A 27,264-nucleotide genomic window follows, 5' to 3' on the forward strand; every position below is an offset into this window, starting at 1 on the left:
TTCCTGTCTCAGAGTCCACGTTAAGTGTTTTACATATAATGCCCTAACTAATTCTCACAGCATCCCTACAAAATATTGTACAAATGAGCGAACTGAGGTTTAGGGAGGTAAACACTCTTGGCCAAAGTCAAGTGGTTATCAGGCGAGCAAATGATGGGTGTGCTGATCTGGGGACATAGGATTTAGGCCATTGTTCTGCTGTTCTGTGTGCTTAGGCTTAGACCCTACTGTCTAGAAGTGCAGCAACTATAGGCTCCCTCTGTGACCACCAGTCTTGAGGCCACAGTGGTAGTAAGGCATAAGGAAGGATGATCTCAGAGTGGTGTTCCCGAGGATTTAGCATCCCCTTTCCAATTGCAGAAGTACTGATTGTATAGGATCAACTGGTACCCCCCCCCCACACACATCCCAAATGTGTGAATGTGATCTTACCAGGAGGTCAGATCTAGTGCAGCCAAGTTCTGATCACCTGGGCTGCCAGCATGGCAAGGACACCTATCACTCCATACACTTATGGTAGTGAGGTGGGGGGGGGAATCAGGAGTTCCTGTAAAGAGTGAGCTCACAGACAGCCTGGGCATCCAGGGCTGCATAGTAAGACCCTGTCTCAAACAAAGAAACAACAACAAACCCTAGTGGTAATGCTGAGTAGCATCTTTCCTTTTTCTCCTACATATACATATCACCAACATAATTTTAGTATCGTAAAGTTTGGTATTTTGTATTTTCATTTAACATGGAATAACATTTTCTCATGCCATTAGTTTTGTAAACTGATTTAAAACTTTATTTATTTTATGTGCATTGCTGTTTTTGCCAGTATGTATGTCTGTGAGGGTGTCAAATCTTAGAGTTATAGACAGTTGTTAGCACCTGTGGGTGCTGGGAATTGAACCTGGGTCCTCTAGAAGAGCAGCCAAGTGCTCTTAACTGCTAAGCCATTTCTTTAGTCCTGTAGATCCATTTTTAATTACTAGTGTTTCCTCACATGAGTGAGCCGTACACAGTTTATCTAAGCTTCTATTATTACTTCTCTAATTTCCAGCTTTCCCAATGATAAATAAGCAAGGGAACATTTCGAGTAAATATTTAGCCACATTATTTCCTGAAGACAGATAGCGTAAAAGCCGGGCAAATGTGAAACATACTGTGAGACGTTTGATAGGTACTATCACACTATTTATCAAAAGGGTTCTACCTGAGGCAGCACCCTCACCAAGTCTCTCAGCTGTGCCGGTCTGGATAAATTTTGAAAAGACGGCCGCACAGCTTGTTGTGTCCAGAGGGCTGCAAAGGGGAGTCTCACGAGGACGCCGGTTGGCAGACCCGGGAGACAACCCTGAGGGACTCAGTGGGTGGAGGGTGGGCGCCGGGATGGAGGGCGGGCGCCAGCGGGAGGGAGAAGGCCGCCGGACCCCGCCTTCCCGGCTCTCCGCTGGGCTCCGCACCGGCACGCGAGGTTGGCCGAGGCGAGCCTCCGCCCCTTTAACAGGGACACTCCCCTTTAAGGCGGGCGCCCGCGCGCACCCGGCCCCGCCCTTCGGGGGCGCGCGCGGCCGCCGCCGCACCGGCTCCCGGGAGCTCACGTGCCGGCGCGGAGCGAAGGAGCCGGGCGCGCGCGTGCGGCGGGAGGAGGGAGGCGCCGGGGGCGCGCGCGCGCGCTGGGCGCTGCTGGGCTGCGGCGGCGGTTACTATGGCGGAGTCGGCCGGAGCCTCCTCCTTCTTCCCCCTTGTTGTCCTCCTGCTCGCCGGCAGCGGCGGGTCTGGGCCCCGGGGGATCCAGGGTGAGTCCCGGGCCGGGGGGCGGCGCGGGATGCAGAGGGCCAGGCGAGGCCTCGCACCCGCCGTGGGGCTCGGGCGCGCCCCCTCCCCAGCCGCGCAATATGGCCGGGCAGGGGGCGCGGAGGGCCGGGGTGGCGGGGGGTCAGCTTTGGGGAACCGCGCGCTCTTCCAGGCTGAGCCCGACCCGGGCGCTCCGGGGGTCGCGCTTCCAGCACCCTCCGCTCCCTCCGCTCACAGCCCAGGCTTCCCCGAGATGTGGAGGTCCCCGGCTCCTGCCCTTCAGCACGTCCGTGTGAGGGGGGTTATTCCCTGCCAGCAGATGCTCCTGGGGGCGCCTTTTCTCCCGCCAAGATTATGGGGTTCGGCAAGGGGGCCTTGTTTCTCTGAGGTGACCTGATACCTAGAGCCCATTCGTACCCTAGGCTACAAGGGTAGGGGGTCTCTAACCTTCCTTTAGCTTGGGGTGCCTCTACCCTCCCTCCCCTACCACCTTGATGTTCTCGGCACCGGAGTCACATTTCGCCTTCCTTGCTCACTCCCTTGGGTTCTGCAGGGCACCCCCCCCTCGGATATCCATGCCTGTAGAAGCTGTTTGGAGGAAATGGGGCGAGCAGGCCCCTAAACCTTTTTGGAGCTTGGCTTCCACCGCTCCAACCCTGTGAAACCTAGTTTCCCAGCTGTTAATCTGAATCGAGGCGTATTTGTGTTTGCTTTCCTCCTTGCCTCCCCCACCCCGCCCCAGGGGGCCGTTCAGTTAATCACTTTGAGTATGCTTTTCAGGTGAAATCCTGGAACATCTTTCAACTCCCCACCCCCACCCCAATTTAATTTAAAGACCCCACCTTTGCACCATCTCTCTGGACCTTGGTCAGTACTTTCGCTGTGGCACACCGTGCCTCCTCCAGCACCCCACCACACTCACACACCCCTTACCTTCCAACCCTCAGGGCCTTGTGCTGGTCAGGCCCACCCCCACCTTTCCCACTACTGAGGTGTAGACATTTCTGTGGGACACTCCACTGACTGTGTTGTTTATGAGGCATTTGGGGCTGGGAAGAGCACATGAAACCCTAAAATATTTCATTTGATAGTATTCTCAAATGTGTCTTGGCATTGGGGTTGCAGATGAAGGTTATATTTGGCAGTTACATCGACGCGATTATTGACCCACACTGGGTAATGGTGGGGCGGTTAGGATTATACTTATTGATCCCATCGGACTAAGCCTGCTGCTTTGACTTCTCAAAGGCCCCCAACCTTCCAACAATGGGAGATCAAGTGTGTGTGGTGTGTGTCTGGGGCTTACACACACACACACACACACACACACACACACACACGATTCTCAAGTGGGTCTTGCTTTAGTAACAGACCCTCAATAGATGACACCATGCTACTTTGGAGTCTCAAAAACAAGTTCATTATCTCCTGCTTGGATGTGTTGTCTCCCACAGTGGTGAAGCCTGTGCAGCCGGGTCTTTGTTCACCGGCTAATGCTTCTGTTAGGCACTGTGCTGTGTTCTTCGTGTTGCTGCTTTGTCATAGGTAACTGTGTGGTGGAGACTGACAAACAAACTGGAGGTGTGCAAACAGAGCCTTACATTTGCGGGGAGAGAATGGTTTTCATAAGTCAGACTGTTTGCTGGGGCTTATGGGCCATGGTTTTGAACTATGTGACCGTGCTGTATCTCCAGCAGGATAGTAAAATAAGGAGTCTGCGTCTTCAGGTCTGTCATGTTGTGCGTGTCTAAATAGACCTTTAAGTCCCTCCAGTGGGGTTAATATCCTGCCTCTAAACATCTCCAGGATTTTGAAGCAGTCTTTCCCTACTGATTTGGTGTATCTGTCTGTGGGTTTTTCTTGTTATAACATAGTTAAGAATGTTTAACTGGTAATCCAACTGGTTCTGCATGCAGTAGAAGTCAGTGTGCTGTTTTTGTTTTGTACCTTCCCTAAGATGAATGTTTGTTGGGGTGAGGGTGGGTGGGTATAACAGGGAACTGGGATCTTTTTTTGAATTCGGTTATGTGTCCAGCAAACATTCTCTGAGGCCTTTAAACTTCTTGGCCAGACACTGCAGTTTTTTCCGGGACACATCTAGTTGCCAACAGTGCATGCTACAGAGACCACTGTTGCAAAAGGCTTAAAGTAAAACGTCACTTCTGGGAAAGTAGAGGCTGGGATAACAAGAAGTTGATTTTTTTTTTTCCCTCCCCTGCATTTCCTATACAGTGCTCCTCTGTGTGGGCTGGAGAAGTGGCCCAGCAAGGCAGTTCTCATGCCTGGGGTGTGGACACCATGTGAGGGCAGCAGGAGATAGGTGTTCTTCTATTAATTAATGAAAGCTGGGCCTTAGTACAAAGCCTGTGATAAGGGGAATGATGTCACCCTAGAAACAGCATCCATTTGATAGGTGTGTGTATGTTTTCAGCCCTCTCTCAGGAATTTTCACATTAGTATTATAAAATGTAAAATTAAGTTAGGAGCAGAACATGACATTCATTTTTTAAAGACAAAAGCAGTAAGAGAGAGGCATTTGAGGTTCTGACAGGGACATTGTGCATTTCTGTGAGCAGCCCAAAGATGTAATCCCAATCCCAGCATTGTAACTTTGTTCAGAGGGCATGGATTTGAAGTGCGGTGGAGGAGAGCTGCTCTGGAGAGAAGGGAGCTCTGATTAGTTTGTTCCCGCAGCTCCTGGGCAGATGTGATAAAGCATGTTAAATGGCTGCTCCGGCTAAAGGTTAGAGCCAGATGGAGGGAGGAGGCTGGCACTCGGCACCCTGGTCTCCTTATAGGCTGTCCTTGAACAAGTAACTGTTACTGCCTCAGTTTTTTTCTCTGGAAATAAGAAAATACTGTATGTCACTCTTATTGGGACATTTGTGAGCTGACTTACTGATAGCCAGTTGGCAGGGAGGTATTTTTAGACAGTCTCTGACTTCAGTGAAGAAGCAATGTTGGGTTACTTTTTATCTTATGGGGCAGAATAACATACTTTGATTGATAGACACACCACATGTCAGTGTGGCTCATTTCTTATTTTGCTTTTTGGTAGCCAGGTTCATATTTCCTCGAGTTGATTTCTGCCTTTGGCAGGCATTTTCCTCATAGGCCCGGCAGCATACCTGGGCTAATCAAAGACAGGCTGAGGGAGTGACCTGCTTTAGGCTTTATTGGTTGGCAATGTTATGCAACTCTGGGTGTGTTTATGGTACTATGTAAATGTTACATAAGAACATGGAGGCTGAGAGGTGGCCAGGATGGCAACTGTGAACACAGGAAGGTTAGACCGAGGACTCCATCCGGGAAGACCTTGGGAGTCTGCAGGCAGTAGGGGAAGAAGCTGTACTTTATTTTCCTCTAAACCCCTTTTAGATGATTGTGCCTTTCAGGGGGGACTGCTGTGTTATAAATAGGTTTATTCTCCACCGGTGAGCTAATTGTAACCTTGCTACCAAAATATGATTCAGTAAAGAGGATCTGGGAAAGGAGGGACATGCCGCTGCTTTAGGCATGCCCTGTCGGGGCTGCTTGTTGCATTTGGAACATGACTTGAATTGTGTTGCCGTCTGTTCTCATAAGTACCCAGGAGTACAGGGTATTGCGGGGGAATGGAATTCCCAGCTCAGAGCACTTTAGATCCTCTTTATTTTTGAAGGTTAAATTAGAATATTGCTATGGTGGCTGTATGTCGATTTTATTCTCTCTTTCTGAAGTTTGCCTTAGAAAAGTAGTCAACAGTAATTCTGGGATCCTGCCTCTTTGTGCTGAGTTCTTGTGCTGCCCAGTATGGGGGTATTATCTCCTCGTCCCCTCCATAGTTAGAGTCCTGGCCATCCTCCTCACTGAGGTTACAGTGCTGGCTGAGTGGCAGGTGTCCTTACCCCAGTCGTGCCTAGACTGGGATGTCGCTGGCGCTTTGGCTTCTGCAGTCTGACTCGAATTTCTCTGTTTGCTCCGAGAGTGGGCTCGAAGACTGCTCTGTTCTGCTCATCTGAGTGCTCCTACCCCATGCATGGCTTACCCTGCACCTGGACTCCAGCAGCGCCATCTCCACTCTTGCCTACTGTGCCTACTTGTCTACCTGCTGGCTTCCATCCAGGATAAGTGGAACATGGAGCACCAGTGGTCCTGAGAGCAACCTCCTTCCCCTTCTCTAGACCCGCTAGTTTGGTTTAGCCGGGAAAGTTTCCATTTCAGCGGACCTTGCCCTCTCTGGATGGCAGAGGTAGTATCTATTGAGGCCATGTGGTCACCTTTTTTGGGGGGTTGGGGGATGTGGTTTTTGAGACAAGGTTTCTCCATGTAACCTTGGCTGTCCTGGAACTTGCTCTGCAGACCAGGCTGGCCTCAGACTCACAGAGATCTGCTTGCTTCTGTCTTCTTAGTTTGTGGTCGTCTTTTTTTCTCTTCTTGTTTCTATCCAGTCTGAACCCTGCATTTGTCCTACTGAGTACTTTGAATTTACATAATGAAAATACAAATATCACATCGCCCTGTTATTTACATAGTTACATATAGGGGATTTCTGTATTCATTCAGTTGAGTATGTTCTTAGAACAGCTTTTGGCATGAAGAAATAACACAGAATAATGAACAAAAGTTCCCAAATGCCCACTGTTGTGGAACTTAAAATCACTGTGGCTTAAACTAAAAATAAATAAGTAAACACAATTACTGGCTGAGTGCTCTGAGGAAGATGGGCTGGAGCGTGCCCAGTGAGGCCATTCCATCCTCTGCTTCACTGTGCACTCTGCCTGATAGTTAGAGTTGATAAGTGGCCGCCGACACTGCTAATCCGTCAGAGCCACTGCTCCCAGGGAAATGCAGGGTTAGGTTCTTGTAAGCCTTGATCATAGCCTCGTCATCAGGTGAGCCATAGATAATCATGTGTTCTGCATAGACACACTATTTAATGCACATTATTGGTGCATGGAACTTCAGCAAAAACTGTAACTCTTGCTTGAATCAGGCTTACCTAATGCATCATTCTGTCTAAGGCATATCACTGTCGTCTTGTGCTTGAGAACACCAGACACCACTTCAGCACTGTGCTTGGGACTGTTTTACATAAAAAATCATCAACAAAAGTATGGCACTAAGTATACTGCCAAGAGGACATGTGTTTACAGTGTGAGAGCCGAAGGGAAGCAGTGTCGCCTTGTTTGACCTCCACTGGGAACATGTGTGTTGGGCTGCTCAAGTCTTACTGCCCTGTGCGTGTCCTCAAGTGGCCAGGAAGACTGTAAGCACTGTGTTTTGGGATTACAAATAACTTAGCAAGTAGACAAATTCATATGAATGGAATCAGAATAATGATGTTTAATTTCATTAGTTAAACAAATGTTCTAGAGATAAATCACATCATGTAAAATTTTAAGGTCTTTTTGTGTGTATGTATATGATGTATGCATATATGTAAGCAGGTACACTTGTTCATGCATGCATGTATGGAGATCAGAGATTGATGCCATGTTTTTTCCCCATCATTGTCCACCTTTTTTGGAGACAGTTTCTCTCGGATAGATTAGCTGGCCAGCAAGCCCATGGGGGGTCTGGCTGTCTCCCCACCACATGCTTTCTCAGTCCTTGGCGCTTATGTGGGTGCTTCGGTTCTGAACTTAGGTTCTCATGGTCGCTCAGGGAAGAAAGAGTTCAGTCACTGAACCATCACCCTAGTCCCTGAGGACTGATGGTGTCACTGCACCTGAATTCTTTTTGTTGTTAGTGGTTTTTGGCAATGCTGGGGATGGGATCCGGAGTCTCATGAATACTGGTCAAACACTACATTCCCAGCCCCCAGAACTGTAATATACACCTCGAAGTCCTGTAAGTGAATAAGCATATACACATCGAATATATTGTTGGAGCACAGATTTCATTAGCACTTGGTGAGCACCTCCAATGCACTAGGCATTAGCATGGGTTATAGCTGCCTTTCCTCACAATGCCTACCTTCTGCCAGATGAGATGGACAGTGGACAGCTAAGGGGATTGTGCTTCCTATAGCCACCCTCTGTCTCCCACAGAGTCCTGGGACTTGATGTCTGTCCACCTGGACCCAGTCAGTCACCCTGGTGACACCATCACCAATACTGGTGATATTGGTACTACTTGGGGATTTGACAGTCAGTTAATGTTCAAGTGGATGGACTTGGTGTCATTGAACTTGCCCTTTAAAGACTGATTCTCAGTTTATTGCAGAAATGAAATTAGAGATTCTCCATCTGGCTTGGAAGCAAGCAAGTGGCCACGTTATAAGTTTCCCATCCCAACAGGCGCGTGACAGTCGGACAAGGAGCTGAGAGTGGTCCTTTCCTTATAGTAGGAGAAAACTGGGGCTTTGAGTCCTTGCCAGGCAGTGGATCTAGCAATCAACCATTAAACTTGGAAGAGGACCTCATCGTAGAGAAGAATTTTAGCTGACACCATCTTGCTGTGCTTGGACTCTGACCTGTAGAAACTGAAATAGTAAAGAGTTTGGTTTTTTTTTAATTACATGTACATGTGTGTGGTGAGTAAGACAGCAGTGGGGAAAGTGAAACAGTAGGAGAATGTTGAGAAATAACCCAGGATGGGCTTGAGGATATGGCTCAGTAGCTCAGCCTCTCTATGTGAAAGTCCTTGCAGTGATGTGGTGGCATGTCTATACTCTGAGCAGCCAGGAGGCTGAGGCTTAGAATTTATATGGAGAGAAAATGGGGTTTATGTGCTTTCCAGGTTAACTTGGGTTGAACTGATGCGAGGAGTTTCTAAGACTTTGTGGGGGAGCCCCTTTGCCCTCAATCGTCAGGCATTCTCTTTGTATGTGTTTGTGTATGACACTTAACACTCTTAGTCATTGATAAGATTGAATCAGTACAACCCCTGGGCATTTCTGAAAACCTGGGTCTGCCTGGCCTAGAGCTGAATTAAGGGGAATATCCTTGCCCTTTAGCAGTTCATTGGCTTGTTGGAATTCCGGAGAACTGCAGGAGTTAGGAACATCCTCATTCACTGGGGTGATGGCGGCAATAAAACCATCTCTCAGAAGTGCAGCCCCTGGGCACTGAGCTGGCTCCGGGTTGTTCACTCCTGTGCCGCTGGTCTTTGTGCTTGAGAGGTGACCAGTGCCTGGGTGGTGGGACTCAGTCTTCCTCTGCCTTCTCCTGCTGCAGGTTTTACCCGCTCTGTCCCATGGCCCTGCTGCTTCCATGCATTTCGAGGCTCAACTCCTGGCCCTAAGATTGGCATCATCAATCTCGTCTGGCCCTGGTCTTCTTGCTGCCCTTTTCCCTAGCTGGAACCTTAGCACCGCTGTTGGTTGGCATTGTCGTTTCAGCGTGGGCCTAGTGGGCCTTGTATTTTCATGGCCCCAAGCCTTTCCTGTGTCTTCTCTCTTTTTCCAAGCTAAATATAATATTCCTAGGGAATTCCATCCTTCTGTGTTTTCTGGTCAGCACTTTTCCTTATGGTAGTGCCGGGGAGGGGGGGCACATTGTTTGGGGTTCTGCTCCTCTGACCTTCAAACAATGGGTCCTTCAGCTGGACATAGAACTTTGTGGATTTTAAGTACCAAATAAATTTGTTTAATTGAATTTGTTCATTTTCCATTCTCTCAGTAAAATCCTAGGTAAATAATTCCAGTTCTGTCTTGCTATAATTTATTTCCTGATATATTTTTCATCATTTTTTAAATGTCATGGATATTTTGCCTACATGTCTGTATATGTACTTCAGGTGTGCCTTATATCTTTAGAGGCCAAGAGAGGGTACCAGATCCCCTGGAACTAGAGTAACAGATGGTTGTGAGCTGTCGGGTATGTGCCGGTAACCAAATACAGGTCCTCAGCGAGAGCAGCCAGTGCTCTCCTGAGCCATCTCTCTAGCCGGCTCCTTCTATTTTATTTTGTTTTATTTTGTTCTAAATCCCAGCCACTCAGAAATGCTGTGGCTATTTGTGAGTTATTTGGACATAATAATTTCTCTTCTTACCTCACCTCCTTGATATCTGTGTGTGATATTACATATTCGTTTTATTGCAGCCAAATTAACTTAATGTCAGCCTCATTAATTTCTCCTTCTTGGTTGATTTTTGTTTGTTTGTTTGTTTTTTCTTCTGCATTACCCTAGTTGGCAGAAAGTCATCCCTTGCTCTTCTGCCTCACAAGTGTGAGGTTCACTGCTCTCTGCTTAGAGTATAGTAAATGGGTGAGGAAGAGAACACCCGTGATAAATATCCCCCTGCTTTAATGAGCCAGAAGTGTGTCTACACAAGTGTAGCCAAAACAAACAAACAAAAGCCCACTTGCTCTCTGTGTTTGTTATAAACTAAGTTAAGAAGAATAAACCAAGTTACTGAATGTTTAAATACAGCAGCTGAGTCTGTGTGTAGGTCTGGGAGCTTTGCACATGCTGCTCCTAGAGCCGTCTGCTGACTTTGCTCTTCCTGTACCCCGGGCAGCAGGTGGGCCTGTGTGGAGTTCGGGTATTTACCATCGTCGTAAATTAAACTGCAGTGACAGGTCTCCTTAGCATAGACATCAAACATCTCTTCTGAGTGAGAACAAAGCTTTCATTCTCTACACCGGAGGCTTAAAGTTGAACTTGTTTAAACAGCTCTCTAGGGTTGGGTTTGTCTCCTAGCAGAGCTCAGAAAGGGCTGCTCACAGAATGGTGTAGTGTGGGCCTGGCTTTCCAGACACCTTTCTCTTATGCAAACCCCATTCCAAGATCTTTTCCAAGTCTGGAGTTAATGCCAAGTTTATCAAGTGTCTTTATTGTTAAGCAGATGGGGTTTGCCCCCGTTATAAACGCTGCCTTTATTAAGTCAGGTACATTTTTTTCCGTGAGTGGTTTTTTTTTTTTTTCCCCCCGCAGCACAGTTTTCTGGACCCCACCAAGTGCATTGTGTCCTCTGACTGTACAGTATCTCAGCACTCAGAACTTCTGGTCTTTTTGAATTCACTTTTGATGATCATGAAGGATGAAAATGAGACTTTGGGAGGGGGTAGCCAATAGCATGTAATTGCTTTGCTGACGCAAAGTTTTTCTACTTAGTATAGTTAGAACTTTGGGGCTCAGTCTCTGTCCCCAGTTACTGCCCTCTCACCCTTTTCTGCCCTGAGCAAACCAAATATTACCTCTGTCTGTGACAGTTCAGGGTCAGATACCTCTATTCAGGTTTTTTTATGTTGTTGTGGTAGTTTTAATTTATTTGTGGGGAGGGGCACAAGTTCCAAGGCACATGCGTGTGTGTGTGTGCGTGCGTGCGTGCGTGCGTGTAGGTGAGAGAACAACTCTCAACTCTCAGGAGTCTTTTCTCTCCTTCTGCCATAAGGGTCACAGGTCATCAGGCAGGACAGGAAGTGCTTTATTAGCCGAGTCATCCCACTAGCCCCCACTACAAGACTTTAATAACTATTTTGGCAGTTGCTTATATCTGTAGTTATTGTTTTACATATTTTAAGCAGTAGGGGAAAATGACAGTGTAGGGGGCTGGGGGGGGTGCAGCTCATTGGTAGACTCCTTGCCTAATGTGGAGAAAGCCCAGCCCCTTATAAAACTGCAGATGGTGGTACATGATTGAAATCCCAGCACTCAAGGGAGCCAGTCAGAAGATGTTCAAGGCTAGCCTAGGGTGTCTGAGATCCTCTCTCTAAAGTAAAAGAGATTGGGTGGGGTAGCACATGTTCTTAATCCCAGCACCAGGCAGTCAGGTGGATCTGTGAGTTTGAGACAATCCTAATCTAAATAACAAGTTCTGAACCAAGCAGGGCTACACAGTGAGACCCTGTCTCAATATGGACTAGAGAAATGGCTCAGTGTTTAAAAGCACTGGACCTGGGTTCAATTCCCAGTGCCCATGTGATGATTCACAACTATCTGTAACTCCAGTTATAGGGGATCTGATGCTCTCCATGACCTGCAAGCACATATTTGATACACAGACGTGTGTGTGTGTGTGTGTCTGTGTGTCTGTGTGTGTGCCTGTGTGTGTGTGCAGGGAAAACACATAAAATTAATAAATCTAATATAAATAACTTATCAATCTAGAAATACATGTAACTTATTGGGCTGAGATTTATCAGTTACAGTATTGATCTGACTTGGTTTTTACTGAGTTTATCGGATACTGTGTTAGACAGACAAGAGAAGGGTCAGGAAAGGTGACAGAACCTGCAGGTCAGAGATTCTTGGGACATGGTGGAGGCCTAGATAACACTTGGGAAAGTACTTTGCCTCCACATCTTTTTTCTGTGCATAGACTAGGATTTTGTTTTCCTTTTGTACTTTGACATTATATTACACAGTCTGCTTTGGGTGTGTGAATTTATGGTAGTTTTAAATTGTTACAAAATACATATAGCTGAATTGACTTATTTTAACCACTTGAAAGTGTACATTTGGTGGCATTAAAGCCTTTCACAATATCCAGACTACCACCATTGTGGAATTTTAAAGTTTCTCATTACTCCAAAAGAAAACTTTAATAAGAAAACTCATTAATCATTGCCTCCACCCTCAGTAACACCTACAAACCCCAAGTCCATGTTTGGGCGTGTCATCTAGTGGAACCACACGACATGGTTTCTTTTCTCTTTAGTGTTTTCAGGATTCATCCGTATTGTAGTATGTGTAATTGCTTCCTTCCTATGGCTGAGTAATGAGTGATTGCATTGTATGAACACACCACATTTTGCTTATCTGCTCATCATTTGATGGGCATTTGAAATTTTTTGTGACTATTCCTGTACATGTTTTTGTTTTCTGTTTCTTTTTGGTAAATAGCTAGGAGTAGACTTGGCTGGGTTAGGTGGTAATTCTACTGTACTACGTGGTGGCTCTGTTCCTCTTATCAAGGGACAATCAGGTATTTTTCTGCAGTGCTGTATAACATGTTTTTGATTGATTTTGTGTGGGGTGGGAGTGCACATGTGGAAGCCAGAGTGCATCTTTGGGAGTCAGTGTTCTACTGTGAGGGTCCCAGGAACCAAGCTTGGCTGGCTAGGCTTGCTGGCACGCTCCTTTTCTTACTGAGCCATTTTGCTGGCTTGTTTTGGTTTGTTTTTGTTTTTTGTTTTTGTTTGTTGTTGTTGTTGGTGGTGGTTGGTTGATTGGTTTTCTGAGACAGGTTTTTCTCCATGTAACAATCCTGACTGTCCTGGAATTCATTCTGTAGTCCAAGCTGGCCTCAAAATCAGAGCTTGCCTACCTCTTCTTCCCAAGTGCTTCATTTTGTTTTGTGTTTTTAAGATAGATCTTGCTATGTAGCTCACATTGACCTGGGATTTACAACCCTCCTGTCCAGCCTCCTGTGTACTGGTTACAAGTGGAGTTATTTATGTTTTTAACCTCTCTCTCCCCTTGAGTTAATTTGCTGAAAAGACATTTTCGCTTTTGAATGTTCTAGGTACAGTTGTTGAAAGCAGTTGATCATAGATGTGTGGTTTTGTTTCTGAACTCTCAGTTTCTCTGATCTACATGTCTGTCCTCGTGCCAACAGTGAAGTATGGCTTTGTGGGGAGTCCGAAATTGAGAAATGTAGGTCAGTGTAGGTCCTTCAACTCTGTTCTTTTCTTTTTGTTTTGTTTTGAGACAGGGTTTCTCTGTGTAGCTTTGGAGCCTGTCCTGGAACTCCCTCTGTAGACCTGACTAGCCTTGAATTTACAGAGATCCATCTGCCTCTGCCTCCTGCGTGCTGGGATTAAATCTGTGTGCCACCACCGTCCAGCTCAACTTTGTTTTTTTATTTCTGCTTTCTATGATTGTCTTGACTATTCAGGATCCCTTGTAATTTATATAAATTTTATCGTCAACTTTTCTATCACTGGGTCGGGGGACATTGTCGGTTTAATAGTAATTGTACTGTGTCATCTCATACATAGTAAATTTATATAGCAGGGTAACTGGAGTAGTAGTTCAGAAGAATATGTACGCTCTTGTAGAGAACCTGGTCGCACCACTTCTGTAACTCCAACTCCAGGAGATCTGGTGCCCTCTGCCAGCCTCTGAGCACATACCAACACACAGGTACAACTACACATAACTAAAAATAAAATAAATCTTACACACACACATATGATAGCTAGGCATAGATAGGCTCACACCTTTAATCCCAGTACTCAGGAAGCAGAGACAGGTGAGTTTTGAGATTAGCCTGGTCCTTATAGTGAGTTCTAGGACAGCCAAAGCTACATAGTGAGACCCTGTCTTGATAGATAGATAGAGAGAGAGAGAGAGAGAGAGAGAGAGAGAGATAGAGAGATAGATAGGATGATGCATTTAATATATATTGTGTAGAATTTATATCTTGGTGAACAAATTAGGTTCCCAGTTTTTTTATATTATGAATTTATTTTGAAAATTACCCTTATAACTATATTACTACATCAAAGAAACCCTGGAGAAATATACCTCAAATCCTTAGTAACTAGAGAGCCCTAATTGAAGGGCTCTCAGATTCTGCACCCTGTATTCAGTGATGTTTAAATTTATTTTTGTTTCCACTGCTGCTGTTTCTGATGTTATGCCTCCTGCTCTGAAGCCGCCGTCAGCGTTTACCTACACCTTTATAATTTAAAGGAGGAACGGGGATTGTGTCAGGCAGAGAATAAGACAACCCTAGTCAAGAAAAAGTGCACTAGCCTGGCAGTGGTGCTCACCTCTGTGAATTCCAGGCCAGACTGGTCTACAGAGCAAGTTCCAGGACAGCCAGGATAGTTTACACGGAGAAACCCTGTCTTGAAAAACTAAAAAAGGAAAAAAGAAAGAAAGAAAAATAAAAAAAGACCAAAATCTATCATGCAATGTCTGTGATAGCTTTAGAAATTTTCCAGTGACTGGATGTTCTACGAAGTAATTCTGCATTGTTGAGCCCCAGAGTTGGGAGGCTCAGTAGCAAGTGAGGGTTCTCTCTCAGCAACTGGGAGGCACACCTCAGAGTATGCAGATGTCAGACAGCAAACCTGTGGGAAGGTAGGCTGCATCGAGGCACAGCAGGAAGTAGACCCAATAGGGACAGGACATCTGATCTTGTCCTTATATGGAATAACTTGGCTGGGGGCGGGGGTGGGGTATGATGCTGACCTCCTGACCAGTATAATGAGGCTGGACAAGCCACAGAATTAGATCAGACAGGAATGATGGCAGACCTTAATTATCAAAGGAGGAGCCTGTTTGTAGGGACTGGCATGGTGTCTCTTCCACTGAACATGACGAGTTGAGTTTGATCCCCTGAGATCCACACGGGGAAGAAGAAAGCTGACCGACATAGGAGTCCTCTCACTTCCACATGCGGGTTGTGATGTGAACTCTGAAGGTGAGAGCAAACTCGCTCGCTCTCCCCTCCCTGTCCCCTTACCTCTTACATACACAAACATACATGCAGAAAATACACACACACATACACACAGAGAGAGAGAGAGAGAGAGAGAGAGAGAGAGAGAGAGATTTTGAAGAGCCCACTCTTAAATCTTAGCACTATTAAGGAAGTACATTGAGTCCAATTTTGAATTTTCAATAGAATCTAGTAGATACATAGTCTGAGAGAGAGAGAGAGAGAGAGAGAATGCTTCATCTTTGCCAAAGACTGTGCCTGTTGAGCTGGAGGAGGACGGTACTGAGGACACAGTGTTACAGTAGGGCCTGTTACAAAAGAAAATTCTCTGTCACTAATCTAGTTAAAATTTGAACTGACACTGGGCATGGTGGTATCTCATAAGTTGAGATACTGAGGAAGGAATTGAAAGCTGACCTGTGCTACATACCAAAACCCTGTCTTGAAAAGCCAAAAGATAGGGGCTGGGGAGATGGCTCAGTTCTTAAGAGCACTTGCTGCTCTTGCAGAAGACCCAGATTTGGTTCCCAGCACCCACATGGTGACTCATACCCATCTATCTATAACTTCAGCTCCAGAGGGTCTGACACCCTCTGTCTTATACAGGCACCGGGTACATACATGACATATATACATCCACAGAGGCAAACACTCATACACATAAAATAATCAAGTAATAAAGCTTAATAGAAGACCAGTCCCATGTAAAGATGCACACCTTCTTAGCGCTCAGCAGGTGAAGGCAGGAGGATCAGGAATTCAAGACCAGTCTGGGCTGTGTGAGACCCTATCTCAAAGAAAGATGGCGGGGGTGGGGAGAAGCAAAATTGAATTGGTTACAAATCAGACCTTCAGATCTAACTGAGTTACAGAAACTGCAGAGGCGGTACATGCTAAAAGGGCACCACTAGGAGCTAACAGAACCTAGAATGTGGGAAACTCCAGGTTAAACCACCTGGCTTCCTCAGCAAGTGATTTTCCTGGAAATGTTGTCATTGGGGCCTAACAGGTTTAAGAGCTTTTAGCCAAGTTCATTGAAACTATTTTTTTGGTCCAGATTTAAACAAGCCAGCTACTGAAAGTTGTTTTGTTTTTTTTTTTAATTGAGCTCTACATTTTTCTCTGTTCCCTTCCCTTCCTCTCCCCTCCCCTTCAACCCTCTCCCATGGTCGCCATGCTCCCAATTTACTCAGGATATCTTGTCCTTTTCTACTTCCCATGTAGATTAGATCTATGTCTGTCTGTTTTAGGGTCCTCATGTTGTCTAGGTTCTCTGGGATTGTGAACTGTAAGCTGGTTTTCTTTGCTTTATGTCTAAAAACCACTTATGAGTGAGTCCATGTGATAATTGTCTTTCTGGGTCTGGGTTACCTCACTCAATATGATGTTTTCTAGATCCATCCATTTGCCTGCAAATCAGAGAAATGCAAATCAAAACAACTTTGAGATTTCATCTTACACCTGTAAGAATGGCCAAGATGAAAAACACTGATGACAACTTATGCTAGAGAGGTTGTGGGGAAAGGGAACACTCCTGCATTGCTGGTGGGAATGCAAATTGGTGCAGCCCCTTTGGATGTCAGTGTGACGGTTTCTCAGAAAATTAGGAAACAACCTTCTTCAAGACTCAGCAATACCACTTTTGGGCATATCCAGAGGATGCTCAATTATACCACAGGGACATGTGCTCAGCTATGTTCATAGCAGCTTTGTTTGTCATAGCCAGAACCTGGAAACAACCTAAATGCCCCTCGTCCGAAGAATGAGTAAGGAAAATGTGGTACATTTACACAGTGGAGTACTACACAGTTAAAAGTATCTGTTAAGATAATGGATTTAGCTGGGCGGTGGTAGTGCACGCCTTTGATCCCAGCACTTGGGAGGCAGAGGCAGGTGGATCTCTGTGAGTTCGAGGCCAGCCTGGTCTACAGAGTGAGTTCCAGGACAGACTCCAAAGCTACAGAGAAACCCTGTCTCAAAAAACCGAAAAAAAAAAAAAAGGGAAGAAGAAGAAGAAGATGATGGACTTGTGAGCGCTGGTAGGCACTGGAGTGTTAGGAGTGTTGTCAGTGACAAGGCTGAGCAGTTTAAGATGCAACTTGTAGATTCTCAGAGCTTCCCTGGGACCAGCTGCCCTGCAGTTAGGATCTAGGCACAGACGACAGAGTTTTGGGACAGTCTCTCAGAACTTGTAGAGTAACTGAACAAAACTCTTTTTCCTCTGTCTTTAGCATTGTCATGATAAGTGGTCATTTAATTTATTTTGTGCTAGGGAAGGGCATGCCACAGCAAGTGTTTAGATTAGAGGACAACTTTCTGGATTCCTCTCCTCAGATGTGGAGTTTCCAGGGTTCAAACTTGGGTCTTCAGGCTTGGCAACATGTACCCTTACCTGCTGAGCCTTCTCACCAGCCCAGTGGCCATTTTTTGAGCAAATATTTACTGTGAGCTGACTCCTATTCAATCCTGGAGATCCAGAGGTGAATAGAACACAGTTTATTTCTTTAAATGGCACTTCAACCAGAACACTGTTAAGGGACCTGGCCTGCCTACTGTAAGAGATTCCAGAAGGCCCTAGCTGTTCACTAGGTCCAGAGTGAAGTCTCTGTGGAGACCTGGCCACCTCGGAACTCACTCTGCAGACCAAGCTGGTCTTGAACTTAGAGATTCATCTGCCTCTGCCTCCCAAGTGCTGGGATTAAAGGCATGCGCCACCTGATTTGGAGTTTTTTAAGGAGGTAAAAATGTCTATGAATAAAAAGAGCGAGGTGATGGAATATGAATTGTCAAAGACTGACATGTGTCATGTGCCTTCTGTTTCACAACAAAAAGGAACTTTTTTATTGTATATACAGATCTGCCTTTGAAAACTAGGGTGACCAGCTACCATGATGTGCTTGACACAGCCGACTGCTTAGAATGCAGGCGGGTCAGCTGGAGTCAGGCTACAGGAGGACTTGGGAAGGTCCTCTGCTCAGGAAAACAAGTGTCTGACCTGGTAGGCTGAGAGAACATCTGCAGGATGATGAGTTTGCCTGGGTAAGCCAGTGGTTCTGAAAGTTAGGGTCCTGCTCATTGTCAGAGGGGCATTGGAGAATACTGTGGAACTCCTGTTTGTGAAGTCTGGAGACTGGAGATGTGCACTCTTATGTATATACCGTTTGTGAATGCCTTGCCTTCTTCCTCATAAAGCAGAACAGTTAATCTGCCTCAGCTCTGAGCTCTGTGGGGGTCACATAAGAGGATGAGGATGACATAGAATAATGAGTCAGTCTGTGCAGTGTGCCCTTACAGCAACGCTGAGAGCGCCACACCACACTAGAAAGCCACTCTGTCTTGTCTTAACCCTATGAACTTACTTGCATGGCTCAATAGTGAAGCTCTTACCTAGCAAACCTGAGGCCCTGGACTCTACAAGTATCAAGTATCAATCAGCCTGTCAGAAAAGAACACCCACCAGACACAGCCCCTAAGGGATGCATCAACAACACCAACCAAGAGCTGTAGGGAGGTTGGGTGAGGTCCAGGGCAAGAGAGTAGACCCTATAGCCCCAAGCCATTGCTGCTCATACAGTGATGGCTTTAGAAACTCCTTAGTAGAAGCTGCACAGTAATGTGATCACCACAGCTGCACCCACTAGTCCTGAAGACTGTCCAGTAGATGTGGAAGAGGCAGGTTCACTGTGCCTCCCTCCCCGGGACAGTGCTCCATGCTGTGTTGTCCCTAAGGAGTAATGAGTAAATTAAGAGTCATGGTTGCTCTCACTTTGTAGCTGGTTAGGTGTGTTTATGGCCAGTTCCTGGACAGAGCAGGCTGCTGTGCAGTGTGCTCCTGACTCTGAGGTTGTGGGCATCCCCTAATGATGTCTTGTGAGGCTGTGAGTATAAGCTCTTGGTGATTCCTGGGGCTTCCCAACTGAGCACAGCTTTGAGCATCTTTGTCCTCCTGAGGCTTTACAGAACACACAGCAGCCAGAGTCTCCCCAAGCTGCGACTTGGCCTTTCTCAAAACAACCTTTCTTCTGAATTGACTTTGCATTGACATCTTACCACAAGCCACCTTCCCGTCGGACAGAGTTTGAACCATGCTCCAGTCCTGCGCGGCAGCTTTGTCTTTGGTTCAGGTTTGACTAATTAATTAGACACGTTCTGGGGAGAGCTGCCCATGTTCTGACCACTTTCTTTTCTTCCAGTTTTCCTTTCTTTTTCTTTTTTTTTTTCTCTTTGCAGTGTTGGGGACCAAACCTAGGGCCTTGCACATGTAGACAAGTTTCTAGGGCTGAGTAAATTCCAGCCTCTGTTTTGTTTCCACATGGAGTGAGGTGGTGGCTCTGCTGTGATTGCCACTCCTAATATATCCTACCTGGTAGTAGAGTTCGGAGTTGTGGGTGCGGCGTTTACACTCATGGGCAGCGTAAGTTCAGAACATGCTTATAATTTTATTATTGTTTCTTTTGTTTCAGTGAAAAGTGTTAGCAGGCAAGTAGCCAAGAATGTTTCTTTGGAGGCGTTTGGGAAAGGGCCAGGACGCGGGACAGAAAGGTGGGGACGCTGTGGTTTCTGAAGAGTGAACCCAGAGAGCCTGTTGCTGGAAAGGGCTTGAGCAGTCATCTCCTTCAGTTCCCTTTTCCAGCTAATCATGAGGAAAGTGAGGTTGAGAGAGGTTAGGTGACTTCCCCAAAGCCACACAGGCCACACGACTGTTTAGCAGCTTCTTTCTGAGGCTGCAGCTCGCCACTTCCTACTTAGCGTAAGAGGCATTTTCCTTGTCTGTGTTGTGTCTTTTTTATTTCAGTTTTTACATTTCAAGGAGAGTTTATTTATTGAGTACATCCTATTGCAATTTCTTTAGAGTATATGTGATGTTTCTGTCGTCCTGTGAACAGCCATTAAACAGCCCTGCTTTACAGTGTCAGCCCAGACAGTAGAGCGGCGCAGGGGGCTAGCTGAGTTCCAGGTCATGTGGCCAATATTAGAACTGGCATTTAGGCTTGAGGTCTCTGTGACCTGTTACTCCATGGTACCCCTGTGTCTCCTGGTGATGTAATGCAGGTCTTTTCAGTGTGAGCAGTGGGGGTGGTCATCTTCAGAGTGTGTCTGCTTGGACGTGTCCTATGCGCTGCAAAAGGCAAAGATATGCTCAGTGGGTGGAGTGAGCCTTGCTCAGGGGAGCCCCAGCACTTAGCAGGCGCTTGGCTTATTTCCCTCTTGTCTCTGTAAGATAAATGGTGTTTTCTGGTTGAATAGTTGAGGCCCAGATAGGCTCAGGGACTTACCCAGCTCCTTATCACAAACCCACATGGCCCATTTCCTAGCCTATCCTCGGCCCCTTCTAGCATAGATTTCGCCACTTCTGCTCTTTTCTGTCTTACACCAAGATTGTCTAAGTACTTCCCAAAAATAATGAGCCACGTGTGGGTGTGTTCATTCTCCAGAATGAATCACTGTGAACGAGGCCAGCACCAACGAAAGAAGACTAAATATCAGGAATCAGGGACTCCTGACTCCTCTACCCCACTAATTGACGGACTCTAAAGGGACTGCTTTTGAAAAGGTGGCTGTGGGTTTGGCTGTGTGTCTCACCGTGCTCAGAATAGTCATCTCTTGAAGTTGCTAATTTCCCTTTCTTGTTTCCCAAAATAGACCCAATGCTGTTTTCTTTGTTGGACGGCACAACATAGGTGCTGAGGCATGTGCTCCCTGTAGGGAGCCCCGAAGGGACACAGAAGGGGTCGGCAGGACTCCTGGAAGAGGAAAAGGGGGTCCTACCAGGTGTTCTGAGACTTGAATAAATTTTAAGTTCTTAAGAGGAGTAAGGCAAGCCTGACTTGGAGGCCTGTGACCCCAGCACTGTAGAGACAGGAGGGTGGAGGGGACAAGGCCGGCAGGACTACTTAGTGCGGTGTCTCAGACAAACAAACCGAATGAGAGAACTTGCAAGTGCAAGTCTAGGAGGGAAATTTGAGATTTTCTTCATCTTGAGTCTAGAAGGTTAAACCTGAGGTCCAGGGGAAATTTGCTGGAAAAACTCCTTTTCTGATCTGAGTCCTTGTCTTCCCTGCTTCAAATACTCTGCCTGTAAAAAAACAGTGTAACCCAAGCTATGGGCAGGCCGCTGCATGTTTGGGAATTCATCTCAGAAGATAGAGATCGCATCAAATCCTGCAAAACACATGGGGCCCTACATGGAAGGGCTCCATATTTATCTGCTTTCTTCTTGCCCCCACCCCCAAATACCCTGATGGGAACAACAAAGGGTTGTCTTTGGGTTTGCAAAGCTAAGGGTTGATTTTCAGAGCATAGATGACGAGATGAAGATGAGCTCTCTGAAGCCTGGGCTTTCCTTTGGATTGGCCACAAATCTTTCTGCTGTAGTGAGCTTAGGGTGCAGGTCTTCCCACCGAGTGTGCCGTGGTGGTCTTGCACCCTTTCCCCCGTCCCTTGGTGAGTGAGTGCCTTATTCTGTGTGTACCAGCTTCAGTATTGTAGGCAGTGCTGCATTCCTGCCCATCCCAGGAGGTCAGGGCTGGGTTAGGCTTGGGAGACAGTATAGGAGCAGCAACTGTCTGTGCTATTCTTGTTAGTCAGATAAATAAAGGATTGCAGATTCCAGGGCTGTTGAGTAGCTTTCAGAGGCGCCAAGTTCATTTACAGTGATTTCCTGTCGGTGGCATACACTTATGTGTGGTACATACCCAGCAAAGCTCATTAGTGCCAGTGGGGATTGTGTATCCTGCCTAGTTGAGAAAAGGAGAGAGAGAGAGAGAGAGAGAGAGAGAGAGAGATACACACACACATGAGTGTACATATGCGTGCCAAGTGCTGCCTGGGTCCTTTTGGTACGGGGAAAACCTCAAAAGAAGTAGTAATTGAGGCAGAATTTTAAAGGATTTAGGCAGGAAAACAAACAAAATCCCCCAAAGCCAACACTGCAGTGAAAGGACGTATGAGAGCATGCATACCATGTCCTGGAAACTGGGATGCTTGGTACCCAAGAAGAGATGGGATGAGAGTGGGCCCAAGGACTCCTGGGTAGCTTTGTGTGGAATGTGGAGAGCACCAGATCTCCAACGGAAAGGCTCATTTGGAAGGAGTGGGTGGTTCATTTGTCTTCATGGGCATACAGCAGAGCCGTTAGGAACTGTGGGGCCTACAAAGCTTTGTCTGCGAGCTAAGGTTCAAAGGTGCCTTCCGAGGCTGCCTTTCCTGCCCCATTTCTGTAAAAGCTGTTTATTTGGGGGCTATGAACTGTGCCGAGGGGTCCTTCTGAGTCTGGGAAAGGACCTGAAGGAAGATGTTACATTCCTGTTGATACCTGCTCCTCTGTGTCCTGTAGCTCTGCTGTGTGCATGTACTAGCTGCCTACAGACCAACTACACGTGTGAAACAGATGGGGCCTGCATGGTCTCCATCTTCAACCTGGATGGCATGGAGCACCACGTGCGCACCTGCATCCCCAAAGTGGAGCTGGTTCCTGCCGGAAAGCCCTTCTACTGTCTGAGCTCTGAGGACCTGCGCAACACCCACTGCTGCTACAGCGACTTCTGCAACAAGATTGACCTCAGGGTGCCCAGCGGTGAGTGGACACCTTTCACTTGTCTCCCTTGTCCCTCCATTCTGCTCTGCTCTTTCCCAGTCCCTTGGCTCAGTGATAGCTAAAGGTGATTTTTAGATGCTCCCTGAGGTGAAGACAAAGGCAGTCAGGCTTGTTGTTCAGAAGGCTAGAAGAGATTTCCTAGTTAGTCCCAGAGCTCCCAGCTACTTGTGGGGAGGCGAACGTCAGCAGCAGAGCCATGTGAAGGGACACACCTGGGGTTGGGGTGAATCAGTGTGAGGAAGGCTAGAATTAGAAAGGGTGGCGAGTCTCCCTGGGCAGCTCTGCCCTTTAGCAGGTCTTTCTGAGGGGAGACTGACCAGAGCCTGGAGGAGCCTGGGCCAAGCTTGCAATTCTGACACACTTTGAACATCCAGAGTGGGTTTGGTTCCACTGTTGGATGGTGGTTCACTGAGGGAAAGGTGGCATCTGAGAGTATCCAGGCATAGGCTAGCCCAGGAAGACCAGAGGAAACCACAACCGAGGGTCTTTAACATGACGTACAGTTTTGGAGATAAATTGGGCCACAGCATTCTCTTCTTTTGACTTCCTCCTCTCGCTCGTTTTCCCAGGGCACCTCAAGGAGCCTGAGCACCCCTCCATGTGGGGCCCTGTGGAGCTGGTGGGCATTATCGCTGGCCCAGTCTTCCTCCTGTTTCTCATCATCATCATCGTCTTCCTTGTTATCAACTATCACCAGCGTGTCTACCACAACCGCCAGAGACTGGACATGGAGGACCCCTCGTGTGAGATGTGTCTCTCCAAAGACAAGACACTCCAGGATCTTGTCTATGATCTCTCCACGTCAGGGTCTGGCTCAGGTACTAGGTTCTCCAGGCACTGTGTGTGTTGGCCCTTACAGCTGGTTCTCAGCAGGAGAGAGTGTTTATGAGGAAAGCTGGGCCCTGCTGTGTTGAGTCATTTGGTTTCATAATTCTCATCTGGAGTCTGACGTGTAATAAGATATGATAATGGCTATACCGAAAATCTTTCATTTTCCAAAATTCCAGAGGTCAAGTGCAAAACTTTTTCTTCAGAAACTCTGCCTCTCTCTAGCTGTTGTAGCTGTGTGTCTGTGAAAACTACGCTGGTTCCACCTGACCAGAGGCATGCTCAGTTGAAGGACCCCTCAAACAAGAGTGTGTCGGATTCCTGAGGTGCCGACAGCTAATCATTGATCTCTGCACAGCCACAAGGGGAGTTTGAGGACACTGAGCAAAGCTTAGAATGGAGACTTGGTGAATCATTGACTTGTTCCACTGCCCATGGTCTCTCAGTCAGAGTTATCAGAAAGGCAGCTTGGGCTTCCAGCATAGTTTGGCCCCCATTTCCTGTAGTGCCTGTTGTTGTCCAAGGCTTTCTTAGATGAGACATTGAACTCAGCTATGGACCTTGACATGAAACTAGAACTCAGGATGGAAAGACCCGAGGTTGCTCAGGTCTCAGGAAATAGCTCAACTAACAAAGACAGAAAAAGTTAAATATATGGTTGTGATAGAACATAGCTGAAATCATCTGCACCCCAGCACTAGCACTCGAGGCTGAGACAGGAGAATTGCCTCAAGTTCAATGTCAGCGCAGGCTGCCTAACAAGTATCAGGCCAACCAGGACTACATAGTGAGTCTCTCTCTCAAACCCAGTTCAGAGCTAACTATTAGATGTGCGTATAACTGGAAAGACACGTTGTTGCTGCTGCAGTGAAGATAAATGATGTTGTCAGAGCTGTCCTGTTCACCTGAAACATGGAAAAAGCTTTCAGAGGGCAGTGTTGTCATGCGAGCTGGAACCCAAGCCTCGCTGTGACTCTGTTTCCCTGCCATGGGCTGTACTGTGGTTATGCAAGGAAGCTGTGCCATCAGTTATGGCCAGATGCCCTCCAGGAACACAGGAGTCCTGTGAGGGCTGACATCTGAACGTCAGTGGCTCTGCCGTTATGAAGCTCGGCACCAACATGAATATATTTAAAAGCTGCATATTTTTAGAAACCTAGAAATATCTGGCGTGTGCTTTTCCACCAAAGGCAGGGCAGTGGCTGAAAGTGCCTGAGAGAGATAGTTCTGGTGTCCTAGGGTTTTCAGTTCCAAGTCAGCGAGGTCGAGAAGTCCTTTGCACATTTTGTCCAGAATAAGACAGTCCATGGCTGTTTCCCCTTGGGTAGTTCAGTCCATTCTTTGGTACAGAGTGTACAGAGCTTCCAAGGGGTTGGTCTTGTTTTTAATTTTGTTTTTTAAATTATGTGTGTGTTGCAGGGGAGTGAGCAGGTGAGCAGACAGAGGGTCAGACCTGTTGGAGCTGTACTTTGTGAACCACCTGCTGATGTGGTTCTGGGAGCTGGACTTGGATCTTCTGGAAGAATAGTTGACTTTCTTTTTTCTTTTTTTGAGGGGAGGACGGGACAAGCTCTCCCTATGTAACTTTGGCTAGCCTGGAACTTACTATGTAGACTAGGTTAACCCGAAGCTCACTAATAATAGAGATCTACTATTTTTGCCTCCTGAGTGTTTGATTAAAGATGCACACCACCATACCTGGTTCAGTATGTGCTCTTAACCACTGAGCCATCTCTCTAGCCTGGGCATTGAGTCTTTAAAGCACTAAGTTCACATCATCTTTTTAACAAATATGTGCTAAATGCCCTCTGGAAACAAAGGTTGAGAAGAAGCTGGTCTAGGGTTGGGCAGGCTGACAGGATTGTTGAGGGGTCTCACAGAGGTGTGTACATGTGAGGCAGGCAGGCAAGGCAGGCAGGCAGGCAGGCAGGCAGGCAGGCAGGCAGGGAACATTCCAGACCACAGAACAGACTTTGAATGCAAAGAACAAAAAGCCATGAAGGTTCACGGTGTATTTAAAGACTCACAATAAGGAGTTGGCATGGTATGCCTAGCGCAGGCAGAGGCAGGCTGGCCAGGTATCAAGGGCTGTGGGAGCACACTTTGTCTTGCAGGTCAGAGCTTCTGCTGAGAGTTCTTACATGGGCAAATGAATGCTTTCATCCCCCCACTTTGGATGAAACGAAATTTTGGCAGTGGTGCGGAGGATGGATTCATTCACTTGCCAGTCTCCTGTTAGAAAGGGCGGGTGGAGCAGGGCTGCATGTGGGCGTGTAGGGCAATGGCAGGGTGAGATGAGGGAGAAAGACCAGTTGGAAGTCTTTTAGAAGGGGCCAGAGTATGACAGGGCAAAGCGGGAGGGAACGATGGGGCTGACAGAGGACCTTCTGACGGTCCTGTCCAGTGTGAGTAGAGCACCAGGTGTGGAGTCAGTCCTAGAGTTTGGTTCCTGTTTCGTGTTTTGTTTGTGTCAATTTGAACTAGTTATATAATATCCCCTTTTGAGCCTTACTAGTTTTCTTGTCTGTACAATGGTGATAATAGCAATGCCTGCCTTCTGAACATGAAGAAACGAGGTAATTTATGTAAAACCCTTAGCACACAGTAAATCCACCAAACCTAGGGATTACTAACAGCTGTTATTTGGTCCAGGGAGGGAATGGACGAAGATAAAGTCAGTCATGATTGGACAGCTAGAGAGACAGACACTGAATGAGGCAAATGAAGCAGTGGTGAGCCCTACAGGACGGTCAACTGAGTCATGAGTTAGTGTGGGTAGTCGCCAGGCTACACCTGGAGCCTTGCTGGGAGTAGGGCTCTCTCTAGAGAGCTGGGTACCCTATGGGCTTAGACCATAGGTCCTATTGGCCATGCAGCATTGCCCTCTAGTGGCTAGTGAGCAGGGTGGCGAGGAAGGCAGTGCCCACTTTAGGAGCCCCTGCTTTCATTTTTTTCAGTTCCCATCAGAATAAAGCAGGTACCTATGAGTTTGTAAATGTGGTCAAAGATTTGCATGCAAGTTTCTTATTCAACAGACCAGAGGAGAAGTTATTGGCTGAGGGGCAACTAATCGTGTGTTTTCTGTACTGACTTTCACTTAGCCTGCCAGTGGTTACCTAGCATAGCTCAGGTCTTACTGTAGGCCCTCTGTGGCTACTGGGCTAGAAGAACCTGGAGAGACACTTTGTTGAGGGCCTTTCTGGGGACGTATGCTGTGGCAGACTCAGAGTTTAGCAGATTTGCAGTATCATATTTTCTCTTCATTCTTTGGCCCACAGGGTTACCCCTTTTTGTCCAGCGCACAGTGGCCCGAACCATTGTTTTACAAGAGATTATCGGCAAGGGCCGGTTTGGGGAAGTATGGCGTGGCCGCTGGCGAGGTGGTGATGTGGCTGTGAAAATCTTCTCTTCTCGTGAAGAGCGGTCGTGGTTCCGGGAAGCAGAGATCTACCAGACAGTCATGCTGCGTCATGAAAACATCCTTGGGTTTATTGCTGCTGACAATAAAGGTACAGAGTACCCCAAAGTCAGTGGCATTGTGGGGGGACACTAGAGAGACCCAGCTGTCCTGCAACACACAGAGGAAGTCTGGATAAGATCATGGTTTCAAGCCCTTTTGAAAATGTGGAGCCTTTTATGCAAGAGAAGCTCACATGGAACCCAGGTCATTAGGGAAGAAGGAAGGCTCTCTTCCTCACCCCACACCTGCACCGAGTATAGGCCTGTGGGGACTCCC

General features: G+C 47.0%; 1 protein-coding gene across 1 annotated transcript in view; it reads left to right on the forward strand.

The window, feature by feature from the left end:
• Positions 1-1,630: 1,630 nt before the first annotated feature.
• Acvr1b (activin A receptor type 1B) overlaps positions 1,631-27,264 on the forward strand; it is a 40,349-nt gene continuing 14,715 nt past the window's right edge. Inside the window, exons 1-4 of the mRNA XM_085678629.2 lie at positions 1,631-1,784; positions 22,440-22,679; positions 23,270-23,518; positions 26,807-27,037. Of these exons, the coding sequence (XP_085534755.1) occupies positions 1,694-1,784; positions 22,440-22,679; positions 23,270-23,518; positions 26,807-27,037 (811 nt within the window). The 5' untranslated portion in view covers positions 1,631-1,693. The remainder of the gene's footprint in view (positions 1,785-22,439; positions 22,680-23,269; positions 23,519-26,806; positions 27,038-27,264) is intronic.

This window comes from Myodes glareolus, chromosome 19 (assembly GCF_982192425.1).
Source record: "Myodes glareolus chromosome 19, mMyoGla1.1, whole genome shotgun sequence".
In the NCBI taxonomy this organism is placed as follows: domain Eukaryota; kingdom Metazoa; phylum Chordata; class Mammalia; order Rodentia; family Cricetidae; genus Myodes; species Myodes glareolus.